This window comes from Aquila chrysaetos, chromosome 17 (genome assembly GCF_900496995.4).
Source record: "Aquila chrysaetos chrysaetos chromosome 17, bAquChr1.4, whole genome shotgun sequence".
NCBI lineage: Eukaryota > Metazoa > Chordata > Aves > Accipitriformes > Accipitridae > Aquila > Aquila chrysaetos.
In genome coordinates, this window is record NC_044020.1 from 23,822,350 (window position 1) to 23,844,136 (window position 21,787).

The 21,787-nt window shown below is 44.8% G+C and overlaps 1 protein-coding gene across 3 annotated transcripts in view; it reads right to left on the reverse strand.

The window, feature by feature from the left end:
- Positions 1–2,729: 2,729 nt before the first annotated feature.
- The window catches only part of ARHGEF5 (Rho guanine nucleotide exchange factor 5), a 37,155-nt gene continuing 18,097 nt past the window's right edge, over positions 2,730–21,787 (reverse strand). For all 3 annotated transcript variants that reach the window (XM_030040587.2, XM_041129495.1, XM_041129496.1), the window contains exons 2-15: positions 16,350–19,950; positions 14,453–14,534; positions 14,015–14,079; positions 13,429–13,691; positions 12,350–12,510; positions 11,320–11,472; positions 9,807–9,936; positions 8,822–8,896; positions 6,853–6,942; positions 6,364–6,518; positions 5,518–5,679; positions 5,034–5,104; positions 4,599–4,703; positions 2,730–4,318 (exon numbers count right to left, since the gene is read on the reverse strand). In XM_030040587.2, coding sequence (XP_029896447.1) covers positions 4,164–4,318; positions 4,599–4,703; positions 5,034–5,104; positions 5,518–5,679; positions 6,364–6,518; positions 6,853–6,942; positions 8,822–8,896; positions 9,807–9,936; positions 11,320–11,472; positions 12,350–12,510; positions 13,429–13,691; positions 14,015–14,079; positions 14,453–14,534; positions 16,350–19,938 — 5,256 coding nt within the window. In that variant the 5' untranslated portion in view covers positions 19,939–19,950 and the 3' untranslated portion in view covers positions 2,730–4,163. The remainder of the gene's footprint in view (positions 4,319–4,598; positions 4,704–5,033; positions 5,105–5,517; positions 5,680–6,363; positions 6,519–6,852; positions 6,943–8,821; positions 8,897–9,806; positions 9,937–11,319; positions 11,473–12,349; positions 12,511–13,428; positions 13,692–14,014; positions 14,080–14,452; positions 14,535–16,349; positions 19,951–21,787) is intronic.

Consider the following 21,787-nt stretch of genomic DNA (forward strand, 5'->3'; position numbering starts at 1 on the left):
GCCCAGGTAACATATAAACCAGCTTTGTACACTTGCAGGTGTTTACACGAGATGAAGGGTAGGAGTGAACTAAGCCTGGCTTTTCCGACTTCTTTCTTCTCACATGCAGTTCATGGAGAGACCCGTGCTGCAACTCGGGTCGCGGTGGTTCCAGAAACCAAGCCCTCTGCTCTTGCATCCTCTGCGTACAGCTTTCCTAACCACCAAGTGAAGCGCAGCCGGCTGTAAGCACAACTTGCGTGTCTGCAAACAGCAAAGACAGTGCTTGCTGGAAGAATGTGATTTGCTTAATTGCGTTTTGCTGCACCAAGACAGAACATCCTCGTCTTGGTCTCAGATACTTGGGCTCAGTATCTCATTGCTGGCACAGCACCATTCTCCTACTGTGTATTTCCCCACATGCCCTGCCTTTGTTTCAGGGTTTGCTCTAGCTTCAAAGGTCCTGCTTCTGCAGATGCTTTCACCTGAGAGTAGTTTCATTATGTTAAATGAGTGTAAACTGAAGCATGTGTGCCAGCATTTTGGTGACACTATTATTAGTCTAACAGTGCACCTGGTTCAGCCACCAACTGCAAGGCATGCTGGCTGGAATGTTATTGCAGCTAAAATGGCATTTAATTTGTTAGCAGCATTCAGCTGACAAAACACAACTCTGATCTTAGAGGGGATGGGATCTCCTCAATATTAGATAAAAGCTCAAAGATAAAAATCACTAACTGCTTTAGAGGCTCGTTTCTGAGCAAGGTTGTGTTTATTTACTGAACTCTGGTCCTACTGTCAGCTTTTTTTTGTATTGTGAAAGGGAATAAGAACTGCGGAGAATGCTTTCCTTTCTTTTCCTTTAGGAGAGACCAACATAGGACTCCAGGGCTGTGACCTTTTTTTTTTTGAGCCAAATATGTATTTATATATATATTTTATACTTTTTTATATGAAAAAAATGACAGCAGTCATAACACTTGATTTTCAGACATAACCACGAATTTCTCAGATTCTCAATAAAACTTTTTAAATGTAGTTTGTGCTTGTATTTCATTGCTGTTCCTACCACAAAGAGAAATGAGTGTAACTGCCCTCTAAAGGTTGTCTTTAATTTTTTTTCAGTATAGAAATACTAAATTTCTTTTGTCCAGATACACTATGTGTCAGTCTCCACAGGTTCCTGTGGAAGATGATGGTTTCTTCTAATTCAATTTACAGCCAGCTGTTTAAGATACACTGGCATCTCACATACAGTGTTCCCATTCTGTGGACTTTCTTTGGGGATCTGACTAGAAACATATAGGGATTTGGCTGGCAAACTCTATGCTTCTATTTCTGTTTAATACTGATTTTCTGGGAAATTGGGTAATCCACATTAGATAATGTAGGGAGACATCTTGACTCATAATTAAGACTGTAATAGGACACAGCAGATACTCTGTCAACTTGATTCCTGCCTCCTGAACATGCAGTTTTAAGTGATATTGTACAAGTTTGATTAAGTTTGTACAAACCAAGGAGATGTTAATCAGCTTCAAAAGCATGAAGCAATTCAGTGCAGATTTGTTTATGGATTTTTGTGACAGGATGGTGCTGGGGCTAAAAATGTAACTAAATAGTAAGAAGTTGAGGCCTATCTGAAACGTAAGAAATCAAAGTAAACCAGGGTATAAACACTTATTCTTAGAAGCATAAACTGACCTTTAAATGTTCCTAAACATACAAAAACCTGACAACAGGAAATAAAGGCTGGACCTGTGATAGGGATAAGTTAGCCTTTAATATAACTAGTTAGACAGTATAGAAGTCCTGTCAGTCACAACAGTGGCCTTGAAGTTTCCTATCTCAACAAGAACATATGGAATTCAACATAGAAACCACCTTTGGAGATCCTAATGAACAATATGCCTGCTTGTTTTTGAGGGTGGAAGTTGAAAGAGTAAAAAATTCTTGACTTTTAAAATGTTTAACAAGATGACCTGTGATTTAGAACAGCAGTATCTATGGCCTGCATCATCATGATACAAGTAGCAAAGATGAAGCTGATGTGGATGTGGGACCCTCAGACTCTTTACATAAGATGACCTTACACGGGCACGTACTGAACTGATCCTATGGCAGTGTTCTGTATCCCAGCTGAGACACTGGTGAACCTGATCACTTAGGTATTGCATAAATTCATGACAGCCTGGGACAAGCAGGTATTTTGGATCTCTGAACATTCACGGGTCTTGTTGAGGACTGTAAGTCTTCTTATGTCACTTATTTTAGTTTGAGGTAGGGCTTTGCTTTCGTTCTTAGCCAGGGACCAGCTTCAGTTCTTCTAGGGAAGAAACATGTAGACAGACTGTAGTCTGGACCAGAGATTAAAAGACAACTGAATAATTGCATCCTGTCTTACTGGTATAGTGGACTAGACTTCCACCTTCTGTAGGTCATCCCTTTAGCTTACCTTGATATACTGATGACTAGCACCACTATGGAACCTGCAGCAGCAGTCACTTCAGGGCTGGTGATAATGCTCTGAAGAATCCTACAGCATGGCTGGTAAAACAGGCTTTCTTCACTGCCTCTGCTAAGTATAGCTATTTGTAATTAATATTTACTTTGAAAGGAGAGTTCTATGGAAAAAATAATGAAAATACTGAATATATATTCAGTAAAAATTGAATTACTTATATCTGAGATGAAAACCTAAGTAACAGGAAAGCAGAAAGTTGTTTATTTTAACTGGAGAAGTGCATGAGTTTATTAGGACTAAAAGCAACTTTTTTTTTTTTTTAATCCAGCTAAAATTATTGATATAAATAGGCTGTAATAAGCTATACTAGATACAAGGTAAATGGGAATTAAAGGCAGAATGTTACAGAGACAGAAAGCTGGAGAAATGAAGATAACTAATTCTTCAAATATATTAAATGCAAGAAGGCTACACGTTGCTTTCTTTGGTGTATTGATTCTTATCCTTGATCTTGCATTGACTGAACTGAACGCAAACACGTTAACATAGAAACAGTATTTTACAGTTGAAGGCATATCCTCAAATAGACAGGTTCTGCACAAAAGCAGGACTGCATGTAAACTGGACTTAAAACCAGAGAGTTCTAAAAAAGAACAAAGTCCCTGGTACATATTTTGACTTTATCTACAGTGGCTAAATATCTCAGTGTTTTCTATAAGTGTGCAAAATGGTGCATGCAATACCACATCAGCTATCAAATTAAGAGCAGCAGGAAAGTGCCACTTCATTGCATATGCCTAGTCATGGTTATTTTGTACAGGGCATGTACCAACATGAAATAAAAATCTTTGTCAAAAGTCACTGTTCTACTTTGAGTGCGAGGCAGAGTAAAAAAGGGTCATTTCAGATGGCTTATTGGGACACTTGTTCAGAAGAGAGGTGACCTTTGTGAAACAGATTCTGCAGCTTGATACCTCTTAAGGTGGGGGAAATCATCACAGTGGCTTCCAAAAACTTCGCTTAACTCCAGTGGATTTTCTAATGCTGTCAAGGACTCTTAACAGTATGCCAAGACCGAGTTAAATTTAGGTACAATGGAATACTTGCCTATCTAAAAAACAGTAGACTTGCACAATCAAATAGATAAATTGTTCTAAGTGGAAATTACACTATGGAGATCAATACCATCAAGATATCAAGAGGATATTCAAATGGAAGAGTCTCCTCAACTCTATTGTGCTTTGCACTTAGCACCTTCCTTCTCAGGAACTCAAAGCTCTTAGTATGCTAATACTAGTGAATTTAGCCTCACAACATCCAGTGAGGTAGGTAAGTTTACCCCCATTTCACAGATGGGAAAACTGAGGCAGAATTCTGACGTGACTTGCCCAAGGTCCTGCAACTTGTCAGTGGCAAAACCAGGAATATATTTTCCAAAGTCCAGATCCCAGACCTCTGTCCGAGTAAAGTCCCTCCCTATTACCACAAAGCAAGCAATACATGCAACTTTTTTTCCTCCTACTGCTGCCGTAGTCCTGGTGACACACAGGAAGTGAATGATTTTTCCTGATTGAATTCCCGCTTTCTTTGGCAAAAAGCACCCAGTTCTGTCAAAGTGCTGTGTTATGCTCTTTGCAGAGGTGTTTCTTCTGAGGCACAATAGAAAAAGGATGGTTTCCCCATGGCAGGGAGACTGTACAGGTCCAAACAAAGTAGAGTCTTATTTCTTGCAGAAGACCTGCTGCTTGGCATTCTTCACACGTTGTTCCTCCTTCAGGTTCTTCTGTCGCGCATGTTTGCTGGAGATTAGTTCCACATGTTCCGAGGGGAACCAGCCTCTCTCCCGGTCTGAAAGTTTTACTCCTTCCATCCATCCTGCGGTGTGGGGAAAAGCACAACATGAGGCAAAATAGTCAAATGTTTTTTCATTCTTCCCCAAAAGCCACCTCCAACAAAGCCCTAAGATCAAAAAAAAGATCCCCTTTCAGCTTCCAAATAAAGTGTCTTAATGAAGATGAAGAGTCTCTTCATCCTTTCAATCCAACAATCACAAATGAGAGGCTCCTTCTAAAGCCTGATTGTAGTGTTAAGGCTTTACAGTACTAGAGTAACTTCCTACCCGTAATTTAAGGTAGCCATTGTTCATTCTGCTCACCATCATTGCTGTACTGCATAACCATGATGATATCTGCTTTCTCCAAAGCCAGCTCATCATTTTCCCGAGCCTTGTAAGTCTTTATGCATTGAACCTGTGGTGCATCTAAAGGGGAGGAAAGATCATAATGGTATACTAGAAAGCAACTGTAAACCTGTGTGTGTCAGCCCCAGAGGAGGTAGGGGATAAGGGACTGCCCAAACACTAAAGAGCAGAGAACTGCAGGAGGGACTACAGGTCTTCTATCTAATATGAGGAGTAAAAATAGATAAAATAACTGGCAGAACCTGGCCCTGAGGGAAAGCCCAGTGAGCATCTTCTCTATTTAGGCAAGTATTCTGCCTTGGAGTCATTTTTGGGATGTTCCACCTCACAGTGACTCCAACTCCTCTGAGCCAGCCCACCCCATTGCTGTAGTAAGCAGAGCAGTCTCACCAGGGCATTCCAGGAGGTCCAGTTCTCCTCGCGGAGGAGCCAAAGCAGAGATCCACCTCAGCTTCTCACTGCTGGAAAACATCACCAGATAGGTGTCAGGATTCAATGTGAGGGATAGCAGTCCGATGATGGGAATGGGGGGGTGTGTGTACAGGTTTGCTCACAGCAGGGCTCAGGGAGGTGGTACGTAGGGGAAGCAGACAGAGTGGAAGTGGAGAAAGGGGACGGGAAAAGGCAAAAGCTCCCATTGTTGGAAGCTGATGGTGTGACATAACATGGTAGTACTGTATGAGCAGCTATGATGAGAGAGGAGCAAGGTGGTTCATTAGGGGCTTGTTACGGCAAGAGGATGTTTTTCAAGTCCTCTGCTCAGCAGCTGCATTTGATATTTCAGCATTTGGGTAGCTGAGGGACAACCATCAGGCTGCTAAGAAGTGTCTGGCTATGGTAACAGGTTATACTGAGGGTAACCTTGAGCTCTTACTGTGTCTCTGTACGAAACAAAAACTCCACTCTCTTTCCCTGGTAATTCTGAAGTAGAAAGAGACGGAAAACATTTTTGTTTGTTCCATGCAGTTTCATCTCGCACTTCTCCCCACGCACATCTGAGAAGGCAGCATGATCAAACACAACAAAACGTCCACCCCTGCAAGTAAAGAGGAGGAACAAAACAAGTTGTGAGTTATAAGGTGATGAGGGTTACAAAAGCAAGTCCACGTTGTTTTCTGATGTCGGGAAAGCAAAAAGCTTTTAATGAGTCTTCATCTGCTTTAGGCACCTTAAGCTTTGTTCTTGCTAGAAGTCTCAGAAGGCCAGAGAAGAGAGAGGGGACTTAATGAAAAAGGTAGAAATACTAAGCTCTGTCCTGTCAGAATTTTATCTGATAGCTTACAGCTTAAAAAAAAAAACATGTCCCCAAAACCCCAACACAACCAACCAACAACTCTCTTAGTTTCTTAACAAACCACTGATTTGCATATTCACTAATCTTCATACTGTCCTTCAGAAAGAAATTATTTACCCAGTAAAACTAGAATAAATTGTTATTATTAAAGTGTTTCACATTACAGAGGTGGAAAGACAGATTAAAAGTGTGGCACTAGGGACCTGGAGATATCTTATTATATTAGCATATGTTGTGATTAAGAGTTGGGACTATCAGATTCCACATACTTGCATGATACTCACATAATGTAGGGTTAGGAGAGTGACTTGACAAATGCTGCCACTTGCTGGCAGGCAGAGGGAAAGGACTCTTTCACCAAAGCACAGACCCAGAAAGAGACAGGTATTTTAGAAGGGGCAGCAAGAATTGTGTTGAAGCACTCACTCCTTCGGCCGAGACAAGAGCAGACAGTCATTGAAAAGATGTAGGTAGATGGGACGAGTGGTGACTTTCCATTTTGGACTCAGGGTGCTGAAGTCCAGTGCTGTCAACTCACCACACTTCACAAGTCGCCTTGACTGTGAGATGAGTGGGAATATCTGCAAGACAGAAATAAACATTTATGTCAAGCATGTACAAGGAAATCAGTATCCATGAGTTTCGGATCTGCGTTTTCGCCTTCCTCTAGAGGAAGTGTGCTTTCACCTCTCCAACTGGACAGGCGTAAGTCACTGTAGGCACCTTCAGCTGAAGGCTGACACAAACGATTGGGCAAGGGAAGCACTGATGAAGAGCTGACTTGTATATGATATTCTGGTTCAACAGTTCTGTGTATATTGGAGAGGAGAACAAAAAGTAAGTGGAAGTGACTTTGTGAGGAAAGAGAGAAAATATGTTAGACTAGAGCAAGGCCCAGGGACTGGACGAGCTCACCTTGCATTCAAATTCAATCTTCTGGCTGAGGTAGATCAGCTCTTCAGTGCTCTTCATGCGCTGGACATTTTCATTGCAATCCTTGATGAGCTGCAGAGGAAAACAGACGATCAGTGAGGTGGAAGCAGAAGTACCTGGTGGGATCAGTACTACTCCCCAGAGCCACTCAAGAGTCAGTGTAAGTGACAATTCTTTAGGCATCCTCCTTCAAAAAAAGTGTTTTTCCAGGTGAGCATAGTAAACTTCTCCATACCTACAATGATCATCCTTCTTTCTTAAGGAAGATAATATTTAGATGAAGTCTCTGTGATAAGTATCATTTTAACTTTGGGATACTGGGGGGAATACTAGAGACATCTCTCTCAGGTGACAAAGGTTGAATTGCTGGTCATTTGGAAGCAGCTCTTAGTAGATGCTCCACTGTAAACACAGGAGGCTGATTAGATAAACATCAGCCCCGATTTTCCACAACCCAGAGGTTGTTGCCAGTACCTGTGAGGACAGGACACAATGAAACAGAGGTACTTCAGCCTGTAAGCCGCCTATGTAGCTGCCTGAGGTGATACAGGGCAGCTGCATAACAGTGTCACAGAGATAACGCTGACTTGAACACAGCTGGAGTCTAAGGACTTCAGTGTATAACTTTTGCCCACCCACCTCAGACTGCAGTGCAGCACACAGGTGCAGTCCTAAGAGCTTTAAGGAGGTACACATCATGTTGAACTGGTCCTTAGGTTTGTGGTGGAGAACAGGGGAGATATTGTAAGAAAGGGAGTGACACTCCAAGAAGGTCAAATCATCACTAGACAGAACAGGAGCTAGCTAGGAACAAGTCTACCTTATGATGCTGTACACGTTTTAGATAAGTTGTCCCAGAAGACTTTAAATCTGGTCTCTGTAATAAAACAGGATAGAGGAAGGGATGCAAGAGTACAGTCATGTCTTGCCATGCTTTCTTTTTTTTAAAGCAAGATTTTCTTGCAGGGGCTAGTGTGGGAATTGATCACTAGTTAGAGACAAAGGTAAGGAACGCAAAGGTGAAATGGTGGTTAGGAAATTGGAAAGAGCGAGTCCTGAAAAAAGTAGTTTGTTATCATTGGTGCAGGTTCAATCGCATCCCAGCTGGCTCCTGCTTCAGTGTTTTCTGCTCACAGCAACCACTGCACATGCAGGAGAGTCACATGAACACACTGATTTGTTACTCATGAGGATCAATGACAAGTGCCTTCGACAAGGATGAGGATCAGTGAAAAGCACTGGGCCACTTCGGTGCCCTGCAGCTGTGTGATGCAACATGGCTGTGGAGAATCACAGAATATCCTGAGTTGGAAGGGACCCACGAGGATCATCGAGTTCAACTCCCGACTCCACACCAGGCAAACAAGAAGTTAAACTATATACCTAACAGTCAGGCTTGAACACTGTCAGGCTTGGGGCCATGACCACTTCCCTGGGGAGCTTGTTCCAATGCTTGACCACCCTCTCAGTGAAGAGCTTTTTCCTAATATCGAATCTGAACTTCCTCTGACACAGCTTTAAGCCGTTCCCTTTCGTCCAGAGAGAAGAGATCAGCACCTCCCTCTCTGCTCCCCCTGATGAGGAAGCTGTAGACAGCAATGAGGTCACCCCTCAGTCTCCTCTAAGCTGAGCAAACCTAGTATCCTCAGCCGTTCCTAAGTCTTGCCTTCTAGTCCTTCCACCACCTTTGTTGCCCTCCTTTGGACACATTCTGACATTTTTACATCCTTCTTATACTGCAGAGCCCAAAACTGCACACAGTACTCGAGGTGAGGCCTCACCACTGCTGAGTGTAGCGGGACAATCACTTCTTTCAAGCGGTTAATGCACCGCAGGATACAGTTGGCCCTTTTGGCTGCCAGGGCACGTTGTTGACTCGTATTGAGGGTACCATCCACCAAAACCCCCAGGTCCCTTTCTGCAGGGCTGCAGAACGGGTTGACGGCCTTACCTTTTCAAGTGCATCATAGGCCTGCGTTGCTTGCACTTCCTCCTCAGACCCAGGCCGAGTTCTCTTCAGGATATTCTGTGTGAGAAAAGATGTTTTTCATAATGCAAACAGGGAAAGCTGGACGTATGTATCTGGGAGGGGTAGGAGAAACAAGGAAACACCAAGGTGCCAGCCTCAATGGAAACTAAAGCAGTGGTAGGTGATGAGTTGTGGAGATAACAAGGCCAGAAATTTGAGATGCAGAATGTCACTGATAAGCTGCATTGAACAGGGCATCCTTGAAAATCTAAATCCTATTAACTATCATGTACAAGCTACACGGCATAGGAAGCAACCACTAATGCAAGCACAAATGGCCTTACGCGCAGAATTGTTCTTTGCCTGATACTCCCATTCTCCCATTAAAAAAAGCTCAAATAATCAAAAAGAAGAATTTCATTAAAAGAGCTCAAAACTAATTCATTAGGGACTTGCTCATTCCCTGTCTGGAAGGCTCCTATTTGTCAGTGTTGAAGGCAAAGAGTAGAGACAGGCTGCCTTCCAGAGGGCAGCCAAGGAACCCTTGCTTTGTTTTCCTAGCAGGAAGCCAAAAAAGTTCAATAAAATGTAAACCAACGTGTTCTGAGAAGACTCCATAAATTATCTATTGCAGTACAATTGAAGTAGTGTTGCAACAAAGTCCTAATCAGTATACAAACTGCATTGCCTCACACAGGCTATCATATCCAACTCATGGTGCTGGTCTAATGCATAGCAAGCATTTGTACAATGACAAACGGGTTTGGTTTTGCAAAGGCATATTCATAATATACGCAACAGAGTGGCTTAGAGCATCTTGCCAAACTTGTCACAGATACAGCATGAAGGGCTGTATGCAGTCCTTCCACCCAGTGCTTGGAGCTAGCTCATATTTATATGAGTTTCACACTTGAGGAAGGGTCAGCTTGAGAGAAACTGTAGGAAAGCAGAGAATCAACACAATTACCTGCAGAAGGAGTTTGAGTCGAGTGATGCGCTGGAAGGGGAGGATGAGGAAGGATTTAAGTGAGAGGCGCTGGCACACTGGATCACTTTCCAGTCTCTCTAGGACTTGCTGGAACCCTGCATTTCCATTTCTGTGGGAGTGGTAAAGAAAGAAGACATCCAGGCATCAGAGCAAATAGTCTTCTTAGTATCAGATTTCAGTGAGTGCTGGCGTAGTCCCAACAGTCAGGTTTTGTCCCTGGGGCAAGAGATGTCAAGAAACCACGCCACTCCGCTGATGAAGAGCAAGTATGGGTTTCTAACAGCTATAAGACGGCAGTACAACTGTTACTATATCTTTCCTCTTTCTGCCACAGCCCTCTGGAATAAAAGCCAGAAGTAACATCTACATTTTAATTCCCCTCTATCAGTAGGGCATCCCTCACAGACGCAGTGGTGGTTTGTATTCTTTCCTTACACTGAACAGTCCAGCTCCAGGGGCTGTGTTCAGGGTCTGGAAACAGCTGCCTCCCCTCTTGCTACTCCTGAGAGAAGCTGCCTTCTCCCCTGATGTCTCTTTTACCCTCTTAGACACAGCCACTGCCATCCAGTTTTCCATGTTGGGCAGTGGCAGATAAAAGGCTAATGGTATGAGAGTGGCACTGGCCACCAGAATAGCCAATCCCATCCATATCCTTGAAGAGATGGGGAAGAAGGTTGTAAGCCCGGTAGACCATGCCCTAGACAATATCCTTGAGGTCCTTTCTGTGTGAAACTGAGCCTTCCCTGAAGGGAATCAATTGCAAGACTAGATCTCTCCCAGTCAGCAGCACCCAGAGACAGTGCCTGAATAGCCTGTTGGGAACAGTGTCTTCTCCTGGAATCACTGTAGCTTCACTGGAATTGGGTTGTTACAAAGGGAAGCAGTGCAGAAGTGGCAAGGAAACCTTGCTCAGGACCGGGCCCATGCCTGATTAATGCTTGGTTGTGCCACTGGGTACAGAAGAGGAGGGCAAGAGATGTTCCACTCCACCACCCAGAGCAAGAGAGACCGACAGTGTTCTCTGGCCCCAGGATTTTCAATCCATTTTTAAGACTCCTGGGTAGCAAGTTTAAGCTTACTGACAGCAGCCATATTTTTCTTAATTACAGAATCACAAAACGGTTGAGGTTGGAAGTTCCACTTGAAATTATCACTTTCCAGTTCTTAGTAGTCTGAAAACCACAGACTGAAAACCATTATCCAGGACAGTCTTTTTTGCTCTCTTCAGTAGAGGGTAGACAGAGAGAATAGCCTGCAATAGAATCGGATATTAATTATTCATTCCCTTTCCAATGCTATGCTATGCAGCTCTGTCCTGCTGTCCCAAATGCCATTGAATTGAAGAAGGTTCCTGCCTGTTCTTCTGGGGGTGTAGTGAGCACTGGCCAACAGCCTGTACCTGCAGCATTCCCCATCGTTTGAAAGAGTGAATATTCAAGATGCAGCAAGGAAGTAAGGGGGGGGGAAAGGTGCAAAAAATGAGAAAACTTACAGTAACCGCTGGAAGGTTTGCTCCTGATATGTCTGGTTTGTTACATATGGTAGATACACCCTGCGGAACTCGGGGGCATGTTTCAGAGCCACATCACACACATGGAAGGTGAACATGTCCTCCTCAAATTTCTCCTCCAAGTCAAAGAGGAAACTGCAGCACATGGTTGCAGTGCCATAAAAGGAAAAGGAAATATCAGTGTAATTTAATAAAGCTGCAATGGCCTCAGTCCTCTAAAATCCTGACAGCCCACATATAAGCACAAGACAGCCCTTTAGCTCTAAAGAGAGCATAATGCCTGTACCATGAAAATTTAGGGCTAGATATCAGCAAGGAAAGACCTCTGTTCTTGAGAGGTCATACTTCTAAAGGCATGGTCAGGAAACAACTGAAAATTAAGACATCACCAGAATAATCCCACTAGTAGAAATGGAAAAGGTAGCAGCGAACCATACTAGCTTAGCAATATATGTAGCCAAACCTTGCAGGAGAAAAGCAGAACAGAATCCTACAGCATACAGGATTCCTTGCATGTGGGGTCATGTCTACATTTTATGACTTATGCTCAATTGATTCACATTAGGTTCTGTCAAGTGATGGCTGTAACTTACTTTTTTTTTCCCCTCTTTTTTTTTTTGGTCAGGTCTCATGCAGCTGCTTCTTTTGTCTTGTATTTGGCAGGAGCTGCATTTGATTTGAGCTAGGCAAGTTTAGTGGTAGTTGAAGCCAACAGCGCATGGCTACAGTAGGATTTTGAACATTTTGATCTCCTGCAATGAGCTCTGTGCACAATTGTGCTATAATATCTGGGAGTTAACACCAAGATTTACATTGCCCTGTCACCTAAAAAGGCGAGTGTTCCTTTCAGGGCAGTGTTGGTATGCAATCACAAAGTGCTGTGTTTGTGTATCTACCTTGAAGGTCAGTGAACATGCAGAACAGGAGTGAGAGATGTTATCGACGGAAATGACGGGCTGTGTCTGTGCTTCATGGAGGGTGTTAGTTCTGGAAGCAAAGGGCCATATCTCACCTGGCGCTGACATCGCGTACATCATGAAGGCGGGAGAAAAGCCACTGACGCTCCTGATTGGTGAGCATTGCCTGGAGCTCTGCTGATCGCTGGAAGTGATCCACTGCAACATTTAAACTGCGCAGGTATGAAGCCTCAGACATTATCAACTCAAACTTGGCCTTGAGAAATAAAACAAAGGAGCACAGCATCACTAGACTACCTAAGTCTGTGAGAAATCTTATGGAGAAGAGGCAGGGGCAAAGCAAGAAAACCACCCAGTACATGATGTAAGTAGCGCATAATTACAGAAGAGAGGCTTTAGGAATGAAGGGCAAGCATGTCATTACATATAGTCTTTCTTTCTTTAGAAGACAGGCTTGTGGTACGACTTGAAAGAAAAATAGCTACCTGCTCTCATTCTCCTTTTTATTCCCCCTCTACTCCACTTTCACTAGGTTCCCTGTTTTACATGCTCCCATAAATTTTCCAGCATCCATATCACTCACGTTTTTCTCCTTCATCACATTTCCCATGCTGTTGTTTTCGCCTCTTTCCCTGGGTCCTCCCATCCACTTCTCAGTTCCTCTCATTTTCCTTACCCAGTTTCTCTATGTACCATTTTGCTGAACCCATACATCCTCCTGTTTCCTCTCAGCCCTGCAGCTCAGACAGGTCAATTTGGTAAACTCACACTCTACCACAGGAACGACAATTTACTGTGGTTTTATTAGCATCTCTCATAAGCTTATGTGTGGGAGAATGCTGGAAGTCTTCTACTTTAATATTCTCTTTTGCATTGAGCATGCTCAAAATTCCTTGTTTTATCTTGTTCCAGTTTCCCCATGTCTGTTTTCATGAAGTTACTGATATTGTCCAGAGTCCATCCTTCAGTGCTCCTTTTCTCTACAATTCAGCACTGTGCTACTTCACAAGCACTGGTACCACATCCCCATACTGCCTACATGGGTAGAGGTGACCTCTGCATTCAACCACCTGCATTCCCACATCAGAATTTTTGCTCTCCACTTTAACCACCCTTCTGGGGACTCTTTCTTGACTACAGACCACCCATCTACCTTATTACATCTGTCCATTACCTCTTGCAGCTTCTGCTCATCACGGGACATATTGAGTAGCATTCTGCTGCCCCGTATCATGGGGATGTCCTGCCAGAGGGACGCGTTAGATGAGACTGACAGACGTTGCAAATATGAGTCCTGGGGAGACAGCACTTTCCTCCGTAGCCTGGGGGAGCTTGGGAAACTCGACTCTATATCCTCTGCGAAAGAATCCACTCTCTTCTGGCTTTGAATGGCCTTGTTCAGAACCACATCACTGTACTCCTGATACAGCAATCTTGCTGTGAAGAGAGGCATATACAGTTATACTTTGTATAGCAGCTACTTGCCCTCTGCTTCAGTCTGAAGAAAACTCTGTTACTGTTTCACATTAGGACAACTGAATACATTAGACCACATGCATCTGCTATAAGCAAAGCTGACCAGCTGCCTGAGTGTACTGCAGGACTCTGGTTTCACTGCCTCCACTGAACACCACTCTCTAACGCTCCGCTCCCTTCTTGCTACCGTGTGGCAGGAGCCCCTCTCCTTTGTGCTCACTGCAAGGGTGAGAGAGGACGGAGGAGAGGGGTCTGCCACAGCACTTCAGACAGAAGGTACTTACAGGAGTTGATCAATTTGGAGTGCCGGCGTTTGAAGTTCTCCATTGCGTCTGCAGGTTTCTTCTCTCTGTCAGGGAATAACGATTTGGAAACAAAGAGTGAATGAAGAGCACAGCACCAGAGATAGCTTATCCAAATCTTAGCAACAGATCTGTCACAGCAAGGACCTCTCTTTCCAACAAGCTCAAGCTCCACATGCTTTACTTCACAAAGAACAAAGTTTGGCTTAATGGAAACACTGTCCTAAAGGGACAGAAATACTTCTGTTGCAATGGGATCCTCTCCCAGAGGGCACAGACTGAAACACAGGCCTAAATCATTTTATTATAGTTTTCTACTCCTTATCATCATCTTTGGTCCCTCTGGAACAATGGGGAGCATCAGGTGTCTGTGCTACACAGGGATGGGGAAAAATTTTAAGGGGCCTTTGAGAGACTTACCGCAATATAACTGTTTCTGAACTCACTGGTGGTTCCCTGTGTGCCTTGTGAGCTTCTTCCTCTGAAGGAACAGAAGGAATTTCTGCATATAAGACAAATAGAAAGTAAACAGTAAGTCCATTTTTAGAGTCAAGCTACAATCCAAATGATACACAGATACCACTTACTTACACCCCACCTAAGTGGTGGTCTTGGGTTGGAGTACAGATGCCCTCCTGACCTTTACTTCTGGGTCAGAAACATTCTGGTTTTAATAATCCTTGACATTACTTACACTTTATATCTGTTACGTAGCCACATTTGCTTTTCATACAAAGAAAAAGGCTGACACTTTCAGCGATGACAGGAACTCTAAGAGATTCCCTCTCAAGCTGTCCATGCGAAGACACTGCCTGCGGGCCCTGTTTGGTACTGCCTTTCCCCTTTCAGCAACTCGGGCCAGCCATTGGAGGATCAACGGACCCGAAGTCACTAGTCACGTCTGAAAATCTTAGACTTTCTTTTGTGGACATTGAGCCCCAAAAACCTCTCAGTGACTTCTGGGGCAGAAATGCTGGACATCCAACAGTCACTTCTGTGAAGAATCTTAGAAAGGATGCAACGCTGTAATCCAATTCTCACATTTATGTACTATGTGAGCATTCACAAACTGCTGCTTGAGTCAACTCCTGTTTATGTAAAATGGGGAAAGTGTGGATTTTTCTTTTGTTTTGTGAGGGATTTAATCAAATAAGGTGTGAAGAAATTCTATATAAAGTTCACTGGAAGCAGGAGGAGGAAGAAAGCCCAAAGACTGAGCTGCAAGAATGGGTCAGGGGAAAGACAGTACTGTTGCCCTGAATGTTTTAAAATTTGGAACCAAGAATTTACAGGTCAAACACATGAACAAATCTTGATTCGAGTGCTGCCAAACCTTTTACATCCCTCCATGCTCCCCTCCTTTTCCTCTGTGCCAAAAGTCCAGCACATTGTGAAGCTTGGAAAATAAACTAAGAACTGAGAAGAAGCAAGTACGTTTAAAGGTCATGTAAGATATAACAAAGAACGGACATGCATCTTGACAATAAGTACTACCTGAATGAGCTGCATTACAGGAGATGCATGTTTTTCTTTTGTGACATCAGCAATTTGGCTTCTATGCAAGTTGGGACCTTGGATTTGACAGATTTGCATTCTTATCTGTAATCTCAAATCCTACATTCTCAGGAAGATCATCCCTTTCAGAAGGTCAAATTGGAACCTAAAGGTGTTGGTTGCAAAATAAAGGGAGGTAGCAAATAAACAAGGAACTAAAACATGTGGCAACAGATACCTGCTACTGAGGATGTGTGCATACGTTTTCCTCGCTGCTTGGGAACGGGCTGCTACAAGTGCAGCAAAACGCAACGGCCATGTGATGGCAGCAGAGATGATAAGCAGCAGCTCTGAACTGAGCCCCACCAAGAAACTCATTCCTGCAGGTAGGCCAAAACAGCCTGCATTACTGAAGAAGGGTGACAGATGATTAAACATGGAGAAGGGACAAGAAGAGAAAGGGGATGCGAAGTCGAGGGGTGAGGGATCTGTGAAGCGAGATAAGCTCTCTGTTGCAGGTGTTAGTGTGAAATGAGGGGACTGAGCCCCAGAGTGCAGCCCTACTCCAGAGAACAAGCAGGATGCACCGGTTCCAGGGCAGCAGAGAGGAGCTGGGGGAGAGCTGGGAGGGGGGAGCTTGGGGCAGGACAGCAAGGGGGCTACAGGGCTGGAGCAAGGAGTATTACCACAGAGGCACAAGAGCAACGCCGAGCTCTCAGCTCTCATGCTTCTGTCACGCTGCCTGTTTAATTTAATCCTACATTTTTGGTATCTGCAATAAGGCGGGGTTGGGGGGGGGGGGGGGATGGAGGAGAGGACTCACCCTGCAAGATATCTGGTGGTACTGATGTCCTCTTCAGGCCCTGACGGTGCCAGTCCTTGCTTTTTACTCGGCGTTTAATTGGGTTTTCTTGATTGGCTGCTGGCTCCTGAGCAACCACCCTGATCGCTTTTTTGTCTGGCCAACTTGATGATTTTTCCAAGGGTGAATGTCTGGGCATTTCCTCCTTTGGCTGAGCTACAAAGTGGTGTTGTCCTCCTTCTCCTTCCAGCCTTTGCTTGACCCTCCTCTCACCTTCTGTTTTCTCTGTGATTGCCAACGGAGCTTGGATGTTCTTTGTGTCCACACCAAAGATGCCTGCCTGTTGCTCCCATCGTAGCTCCCCTGAGACCTGTTCCTCTTGGCAGGTCGTTCTGGTGGTTGGCGGTGATGGAGGGCTGAGCTGGAAGAAGTGGATTGGATTGGTGAATGCTAGCATTGGAAGTGGCTCTGCAGAGTCTCTGCTCTTGGAGTCTGTGGATGTTATCAGGCCTTCCAGTGAGGGCCAAGAAGGGTGGTCAGGTGAGGATTTTCCACACTGTATATCCATGTGCTGGTCCGCTCTTTCAGGGCTGGTGTCAGAGCAGCCAGCCAACGCTTCATTTCCAACAGCAGAAAAGCTTTTGGCCAACAAACTGACCCCTGAGTCATCAGAAGTCTCTGTATCATGGGTACCTGAGTCACCAAGATCCCACTCTCTAGTTACTGGAACAAGGTCATCTTTCTCTGCTACATCTTCTCCATCAGAAGCAGAGGCCACAGTGTTAGAATCAGACACAGAGGCGGCAGTCCAGAGAGGATGGCTTATAGTAGAGTGAATGGCTAGTAACTTATTATTGTCCACACCACAGTTGAGATGTGGCCTGGAGTAGAGTACAGGAGCCAGCGGCTGGTAACTTTCAAGGGCTGGAGGTTGAGCAAGGTGATTTGAATTAAGTGCAGCAGCCTGAGTGTGACTGGGGCTTTGGACATGGGAAGGAGGATGAGGAAGCTGTTTGGCATCAGGCTCAGACACCAGAGGTAGGCTTGAGTGGGACACATGGGGCAGAGGTTGTTCTTGCTGGTTCTCGGAAAGGACCGTATCTTCTTCAGAGGGCCAAGTCAGGGTGCTCAGGACACTGGAGATTCTGGATCCAGGCTCTTTTTGGTTTAAACTGCGGTCAGACTGATCAAGTAAAGGCCTTTGTTGTGCTTCATGATCCACATTTGCTCCCATTTCTTTTCCTTGGATAATGGCACTTTTTTCAGGGGGGGGTTGCTGAATTGTCTCTGGGTGGTTCAGGGGAGTGGAAGTCCTGCCTGGTGTTTGGGGGGGTTCCAGAGGCCCTGCAATGATAGCCACAGTCCGCCTATCCTCAGGAAGGCTCCCCCCTAGAGGAAGGCAGCTCGTGTATATTACAGAGAAAGAAGACGGGCCACTAAGGTCTTCATGAAAACCTTCCTCAGAAGTAAGGAGTTCATGGGAAGTGTTGGCCTCCCCTGGATCAGTACTTACAATAGCAGTTTCCCCTGATGTTTGGTGCTGCACGTGTAGAGAAGCAGCTTGGCTGGCTGGCTTCTCTACAGAGTCTAGTAGTTTGTTCAGGCTGGCGCCAGGACAGTCCCCAGGGGTCACAGAGGCTGTTCCATTAGCACCCTCTTGCAGTGGGCCAGACGTTGAAGCCACAGAGGTGAGCTCTGAGGGTAAAGCTGGAATGAAGTGCTGAAGCTCAGCTTTTCCCAGATTTTCTGTAATGAGATGAGGATCTATGGGATCAGGTGGCTCCAAGTTCTTGGTACCAGAGGAAGGGTGTGCTGGAACAGAAGCCTCTGGGTTCTCTGCGCTAGAAGGTGCTGCCACTCCTCCATGGAGCGGTGCATCTCTTTTATCAAACCTCTGGACAGCCTTTCTCTCTGGACAGAGCCCATCACTGTGCTCATCCTCCCTGCCCAGTCTTATCCTGTCATCCCAGTCAGCTTCTCCAATGTCCTGACCACCGATGGAAAAGCGGCCAGAGTCTTCTAGGTCTTCTGCCTGGTCAGAGATATGGCATGTGTGTAGAGGGACCACTGGAGTTTCACCCACTGGGTTCAGGTTATTTGAGGACAGAGGGCTGACAGTGGGTGGCTGACATCTAGAACCTGCTTCTGTGACATGAGCTTTCAGCAGTACATCCTCACCAGGATGATGATCCACAGAGACAGGTTCCTCAGGAGGAAATGCTGATCCCATTTGCTCAGCCGAAAAAACAGCCTCCAGACCACGCAAGTCCACACTATGCCTCCGAACAGAAGATATCTCTGACCTGAAAGCTGAAAGCTCTATCAGAGCCTCCAGTTTGAGCTCTTCCTCCAGTTTGAGTTCTTCCCTCTGCAGTTGTTGTTCCTGCTCATTTTGTTCCTTGTTTTTCTGATCTTTGGGCTCCAAAGATTTTCCTTCTTCCAGCAGATTCTGCTCTTTGCACTCTTTCTTCTCCTCTTCCAGCTGAAGTTCAGACACTGCCTCCTCCTGTGCCGGTTTCTTACACTGTTTAGCAGTATCCTTTACTTGGAAGGCACTCTCTGCTGGAGAGGCAGGTCTGTCCTCTGTTTTTCTGTGATCATCTTCAAGATGAAGGTGTTTGGAAGTGGGTGAGTTTTCTTTAGGAACTATTACTGTTCCCTGGTCTTTGACCATGCTGCTATTCCTTGTTTCACGAGCTGCGATGTTTCCTTCTGCTTGTAGTGAAGTTATTTGGCTGTCATCTATTAAGGTGGAAGTCAATTGATGGGAAGAGGAAGACTCTATATTCTCTTCCAAACCCTGGAGTGCTCTTATGCTTTCCTTAGCATCTTCAGAAGTGTAAGGTTTAGCCATGTCCTCTACTGCTTCCTCTGAGGTAGGCTGCTCATCAGTTGCTGGTGCCACTTTTTTGCTGCTTTGCTTCTGTGCTGCACCAGCATCAAACTCCTGCAAAGAATCTGTGGAGATCTTATCCAGAAATGGTTCAGCCTTATAATGCCCCTCTGAAACAGTTTTACACACCAAGAAGCACTTAGGTGTCTCCCTCTGAGAGGAAACGGCATCAGCCAAAGGAGATTTCGGATGCTGGGCCTGAGGGTCTGAGCCATGAAAAGCCAGTTCTGCCTGGCAGTGAGGAAACTCGGTGCTGAGGTCCACAGCCTGCAGGATGGCACTGCCAGGGGCTGGCCCATCCTGGACTGTGCTGAGAGAGGAAGAGTCCTGGTTGCTTTCCAGGTCAACCAGCTCTACCTGCTTAAGTTTCAGTGAACAATCCAGTCCACCCTCCTCTAAAAGCATTTCTCCTTCCAATTCTGAGAGTCCCTTTTGAGGCTCTGCATCACCTTGCTCTTGTTCCAGTCCTGCTGGCACTTTTTGCACAGGGTTAGAGGGTCTGCCCAGCATCTCTGCTGCTTTTCCTGGAGCAGAAAGGCTCTTGGGAGTGCTGAGCTCTGCTCCCTTTGCAGAGTCAGACGGGCTGGTGCTCATTTCGGCTGATGTGTAAGAGGCATGATGCTCTCTTTCGACTGCTGTGGAATCCCAAGCTTCTCCAGTGGTGCTGCTGGCTTCTGGGGGAGTGGTATTTCCCTCACTGGTTTCCTCAGACTCCATCAGTGACACATCCTGATAAAGAAAAATGCAATTTTCTGTTACTAGTGCAGAATGATATGGTGGATCTAATTGGCTTAAGAGACTTTTAAAAACAGGTACTAATGCAGCTGAGAAAAAAAATCCAAAAATACATACTTAGTGGGTGATAAGAGTTGGGAAATAAGTAACAAGGCTGAGAGTAGGCAAACACTGAATGTAAGCTTGCAGTATGAGAGTAACACCAAAATAAAACTACTAGTGTCTTTTTAGTTTTACATGCAAATCCAGAAAGTGACTTTGGTTAAAGAGCAGAGATGCTGACCTCTCTGTAACGGCTGCAGTGCAACTTATGAAAAGTGCTGGCCATGGCTAGCTATCGCAACCCCAAAAGAGGATACCAGAAGGCATTCAGAGAACAAGAAAATCACCATAATCTCCATTAATTTTTGTGGGGCATGTTGCACAAATACTCAGGACCTCTTCTAGTGGCTAGCTGAGTCTTAAAGATCTCTTTCTTTTCAACAGGGAAAGGCCTGTACTTTGGAGCTGATGGCTCTCTTTACAGATCTCTATGTATGTATGTGCAACACAGGGCCTTATTGCAACTGATCACACAAATTGATTAACAAGACATAGGAATGTAAGAATTTGATTAACAGATAACTAGGACATGACACAAGACATGAGATATCTGAAGGCTCTAAACCACATGGGTTTAGAAGAGTATCTCCAGTGTGTGTGGACGTATCTACAGACTACAAAGAGAAGCTGTATCATCATTCGGTCTACCCTTTTAGGTAGACTTTTAGAGGGGGGGTAGGGGCAAGTCATCTCAGGATTGTTGGACAGTTTCCCAACGGATATAGTGGAATTTCCCATCCTTTATTGCATTTGCAGTTCAGACATGACAAAGCACTAGGGAATGTACGTTTGGGATATGTCTGTGAAAAGGAGGGTAGAATCTGATTCACCGCTTTTATCCTTCTGGCTTCTACCTATCCCATGACCCACAATCCCTACCTTAAAAGACATGAGAAAGAGACAAACCTTAGTGGCTCCCCTCCCTTTTCTTCTGCCTTTAGGACACTTTCTCTAATGTTCCAGCCTGTCTTATCTATTCCCTACCCTCTGCTTTTCAGAAATGGCTTATAAATTGCTGCTTTGGGCTGCTTCACATACACTGGCTACCCTTGCAGTCATACCAGAGCTTGTAATTTAGCCCTGAAGGATCTGCTGCAATGTGCAGCCACAGTCGGACTTCCCCCTGAATAAAGCTTCAGCGTTCTCCTCCTGCATCCTATCTTACAGATGTCGAAGTTTCCAGACATGAATGCATACTCCTGCATCTTTTGGTCAGAGAAACCATTCCCCGTTTCTTCAGGTAAAAGCCTGCTAGCTGTTTAGTGGCAAAAAAAGCCCCAAGGCCTGGCTCTGGGCTGTTCACAAAGCTCGTGCAAAAAGCATTCCTCTTCTTGCTCAAAACAGACAATCAAATCTATACACTTTTTCTTTCTCTGGCATTCCTAATTTCCCTACAATTTTAAGAACAGCGTTTTTTCCAGAGTTTCAACTGCTGTTGCGGCATGTGTGTGACAATTTCAACTTGGGAGACTCACAAACAGAGAAAGGAAATCTTTGAGATCAGTGGTGATTTCCTTAAGCTGGAGTGGCTCTATAGTCACAAGTAACTTTCTGATCCCACACAGAAAGTAAAAGCAATAAGGGTTTGATTACATCTGGACTAATTGTCCCAGTTAACTCCATGGCCAGGGCATGCCTGATCTGAAAGCTGGTTTAGCTTATATTTTCCCTTACGTCACGTGAAACAGAACACCTGCCCTGAAAGCAATGAGTCCATGCTCTGGAGTTA